General features: G+C 36.3%; 1 protein-coding gene across 10 annotated transcripts in view; it reads left to right on the forward strand.

Moving 5' to 3' along the window:
* Positions 1–4,639, forward strand: part of LOC107680621 (probable phospholipid-transporting ATPase IA) — a 162,157-nt gene that overhangs the window by 79,539 nt on the left and 77,979 nt on the right. For 8 of the 10 annotated variants that reach the window (XR_001633167.1, XM_016476593.1, XM_016476588.1 and 5 more), the window contains one exon: positions 2,584–2,628. The exons of the other annotated variants lie outside the window; for them this stretch is intronic. Coding sequence is in view for 7 of the 8 variants with exons in the window: in XM_016476593.1 (XP_016332079.1) it covers positions 2,584–2,628 (45 nt within the window). In the remaining variant the exon portion in view is untranslated. The remainder of the gene's footprint in view (positions 1–2,583; positions 2,629–4,639) is intronic. 10 annotated transcript variants of the gene reach the window in all.

A 4,639-nucleotide genomic window follows, 5' to 3' on the forward strand; every position in this document is an offset into this window, starting at 1 on the left:
GGCGCAAGCTAGATTAAAGTGATTATTACGTTTTGAATATGGATATTTTTCTTACAAAAACGCATCGAATCGCTACAGGAGGCCTTTGTTCACCCCCCGGAGCCGTGCGAGACACTTTTTTTATGGATGGGCGCATTTTATTCAACTGCTTTTGGACGGATGCATGCAACACCTGCTGAGTGGCATTAAACAGCTTGAAAGATCAAAGACTATTTTTAATATAACTCCGACTGGATTCGTCTGAAAGAAGAAAGTCATATACACCTAGGATGACTTGAGGGTGAGTAATTTGTGGGCTAATTTTCATTTTTGGGTAAACTAACCCTTTAATGCCCTTGGTCTGTCTCAATACTTTTTAAATAAAGTATTACTTTGAAATGTTGCCATTTTTAAAAATTTAACTGTTTGAGCATTTAGACAACATTTTAAAAAGAAACCTAAATCTTTTTTTTTTTTTGCGTGTATCATATTTGATATAACTAGCTTTTATGACTATACAGTATGATATAAGAGTATGGAGATCATAGTCATAAAGAACAACTATTCAGACGGGGTAAAATATATGCAAATTGGTGCAGATATTAATATGATATTTCTATGACGGTAATGTAAGATAAAATTCTGATAGCTTGTGGGGGGCAAAACATGCAATGTAATACAATGATGGTTGAAAAGACAAAGATATAGAAGTTATGGAAACTTATGGAGCTGGATCTAGGCTTCAAGATATCTATTTTGGGTCTGGTCTTGCAACGTATTTAAATCTTCAGCATGAAAAGCCATGATCTTTACCAACTAGGCTGCACTACTTTTGAGAGTGCCTCTTTGAAGTGAGCTGAGGTAGTGCAGTTCTGCAGGGATCCTTTCATGCAAGTGTCTTAGGAGCCCTACTGCGATTCTCTTCTTTTCTCTCTCTACCTTGTTGCTCAAAGCTCTTTTTCTCGGTAACAACCCGCAGGGCCTGACACGGCTAGCATTTGTCATTTTTAAAGCATGTTTGTTTTAAAAGACCAAGTACCACCCGTCTGCAGAAATCTCTTTTGTTTGGATAGTGAAGAAGTCGTCGAGTCTAATACCTGCAGGACTTGTGTTGGCCTATATTAGCGTAAATGCACTGTTCCCCCCCTGCTGAAATGCAGTTATTTTGTTTCAGCATACTAAACAATTATCTTCCCCCTGAGGCTGATGGTACAGAGTCAGATATGTGCATGGCCAGTCAACCTGCCTTTTGTTTTTATAGTTTCTCTCAAGTCAAAATTCGAGTTTGAAATAAGCCACGTGAAGCAGTAGCAATGTTTTGAAGCAAAAGCAATGTCTTCAGAAATGTAAGATCATTGATATCACATTGGACATTTATAGATTTTTCCCTTTTCTCTTCTCTTTTTTCCTGTATTTTTCCTATTCCTTTTTTCTGTTTTCTTTATTTTCCTTGCCTCCTTCCTTCCAAATATTTTCTACAGATATTTTGTTTCAATTTGCATGCCAAACCCTATTCAAAAAGTACTATGGCCGTACCATGATAAAATGACGTCATACCGTATATTTTGGTGTATATCATGACAGTGAATGATTTTCACATTGATGTACCATGGTATTTACATGTAAAGGCAAATTCAAAGAATAGTTGGCACAAATAATACCATGACACGTGGCTCTCATTTGATGGTGTCATGTGCGCATTGCTTTTTCAAAATGCTTTCTACAATACACTCAACTTCATTTAGTGCTCTTTTATTCTCCATTTGTTTCATAATACACACATTGCTTATTCTGTATAACTCCTTCTCTCACCAGTGTCTGGTCCTTAAACACTTGGTCAGGCCAGTGTCCACTCGTATTACAATTAACAAAGCCCTCAATGCCCGAATCTGTTGACCGGAGCAAAGACGCGAGAATAGTTTGCTGCTGTCAAGCCTGCAGCGGTGGCTGTCTCTCCACATCCCAGCAGACACAGTTTAGCAGCCAGCAATTCATCCTCTGCCCCTTTACTATCACTGGCTTGTCTCACTAGTCTTTATATTGGCTAGTAGATAATGACGTTATTTGCCTAATTATTTGTCTTACAGCACCTTGGATTTGTGCTTTTTAATTAGATATAGTTACACTGTTTATTGGCTAGTCATACTCCCTACCCTTCAAGCTCACCCCTTAGATTTGGTGTATTAAATCTGCTACATTGTTGGATGATTACCATATGGATAAGCATTCACATAAGAGTTTTGCCTTACAGTGAATGTATTTTTAATTACTTATTTTGGATCAGCACTCTTACATCACTCAAAAATCCCTTTGTTATTTTCTACTTTGCTGAACATGTTTGCCTCTGCAGAATATTTGGAAAATATAAATAGGATTTTTTAAATTCCATCTGTTCATGTTGATTATTTAGGAATTAAATCATAAATATTAGGCCTATATAGATATCATAATAAATTAGTACCATTTTCTATTCAAAGTATATAAATATATAGTGGCTTAAACCAGTTTCTATATATCTGATTGACTTGCAGTGGCAGACATGCAGGGTAAAGATGTTAATTTCTGTTCTGTTCTGTCTGTAACTCTCTTCACTCCACCCAACAGTCATGCAGCTGAAGTTGAGGATGGTAGTTTTGCGGAGGAGGACTGGTAAGGACCAACACCATTGGCTGTATGTTTTATGCTTCTGTGATGTGTTCTTGCCATGACACCTTGTGAGAAATGCGGTTTGAGCCCTTTTCTTGTGATGTGGTTGTGTTTAGTGGACACCCTAAACTGGTGTGAAGGCAGATGAATGTTGAATGTGAATTAATGATGAGCCGTTGTCTTCTGTGCTGTGCTTGTTTGATTAAATCTGATTAATCTCTTTCCGTCTGTTGTTTTGGGCTGTACTGTATGGAACAGCATCAGGTGTTAATTTATGTTGTAGAGAGAGGCCAAGATGCAGTTTCCCTTTGATTTCTCAGCACCAACTTGTTTACTGTATATTAAAGTAATTTTCATATAATTTAGCACAATTTAGCAGACTATTTCAGATTTCAGTCTACTACTAGTTGCAGGGCAAGTCCCTCTGTGTAACCTGAAGTTAAAAGTTTGATTAAAGGACACTGTGGTGATTCAAGTAGATTTGTGATCAGTCTCCAACTCATGAGTCAGCTTTGCATGGGATTGAACTTACAGGCTTTGAGCAGCCCAGATCCTGAACCATAAGGCTACAACACCATCTATGCCATGTCATGACACACTTTACTATTTGTAACTAGAACAGCCAAACTCAAGACACATTAATTTTTGAAAACACTGATAACATATGAATGAAGCACCAACTTGAAAGTTTAACTTCCCAATTGGATATTACTGAAATATTTCTGAGAGCAGTGGAGATGTTCTCCCCAGAGTATATGAGAAGTAGAAACTGAAGTTGAAAGTACTACTTAGAAAAGTAGAAACTGATATCTGGGTGAATCTGTCTGGATCAAATTTCACTCCAAATAAGAAGCTAATTGAAATAAAATAGAAGCTAACAGATGCTAATTATAATTCATTGTACTGCAGTACTGTTTTACTGAAATATTATAGCAGTATTGCAGTGAGTAATGTAGTAATGAGTAGTGTCAGTTCCTTGTGAGATCTGCTGAATATATATGTAAAATATGTGAATTATTAACTTTTTTATTACGTCGTTGTTGTTGTCGTTGTTTTTCTAGCAGTGGTTTGTTGGGCTGTTTCTCTTTTTCTTGATTCTTTATGCTCAGAAAAGTTCTAAAAAAAATCTACTTTTAAAATTACATTATTGCCAAAGGAGCTCCGTTAAGAGGAGCTCCATTGAAATCAATCTTTCACATGGACCCCATGAGTACAGACGTGGTCTCAATTTGCACTTTGTGAAGAGGGGCTCTCTAGAGGTCTCTGGTGTCTCTAGATGAGCAGGATTCCTGTGGAGAGAATGGAGAGTCTCAGTGGTGTCCATTAGATTGAATATCTTCATACCTCTAATACATTTAATAAGCCCATCTGATATTGATAGTAAAATCTATCTTTAATAAGTCTGTCAGGCTTATTTAATAAGGCCAAGTAGGGATTTTGTTAAACTCAAAATGCAACTTAATTCAGAAAATATTGGTTCCACAAATTGGAAATGGGTTTTTGTCAAATTATTTTAAACTCTGAATTTTAACCCCGATACTTTCTATCCTAAAATTGAGTGAAACTCAAAAATATACATGTGGAAGTTACCCAAAAGAATCTCTTAGTCAAAGACATAGTTCACCCAAAATGAAAAATTTCACCTTTATGTCATTCCAAACCTGTAGAACTTATGGAGCAGGAAAGATTCAATTCAATTAAATTCAAGTTTGTTTGTATAGCGCTTTTCACGATGCAAATTGTTGCAAAGCAGCTTTACAGAAAATTAAGTTTCTACAATATATTCAATTTTAAAATTAAATGTCAAATTAATGTACATATGGCAGAAATGTATGGTAAAATTCAGTTAATGACATAATCAAACAGACGATGAACACTATTAACAGCAATTATTATATGATGCAATCAAACTTATAGCAAAATGTGGTAGTTCTGTATGTTTCAGGGTTGGCATCATCTGAGGTCCTCTGAGGGGTTGGCATCATCTCTTCTCAGGTGTTCTGGATCCAGACTG

This window comes from Sinocyclocheilus anshuiensis, unplaced genomic scaffold (assembly GCF_001515605.1).
Source record: "Sinocyclocheilus anshuiensis isolate Anshui unplaced genomic scaffold, SAMN03320099.WGS_v1.1 scaffold328, whole genome shotgun sequence".
NCBI lineage: Eukaryota > Metazoa > Chordata > Actinopteri > Cypriniformes > Cyprinidae > Sinocyclocheilus > Sinocyclocheilus anshuiensis.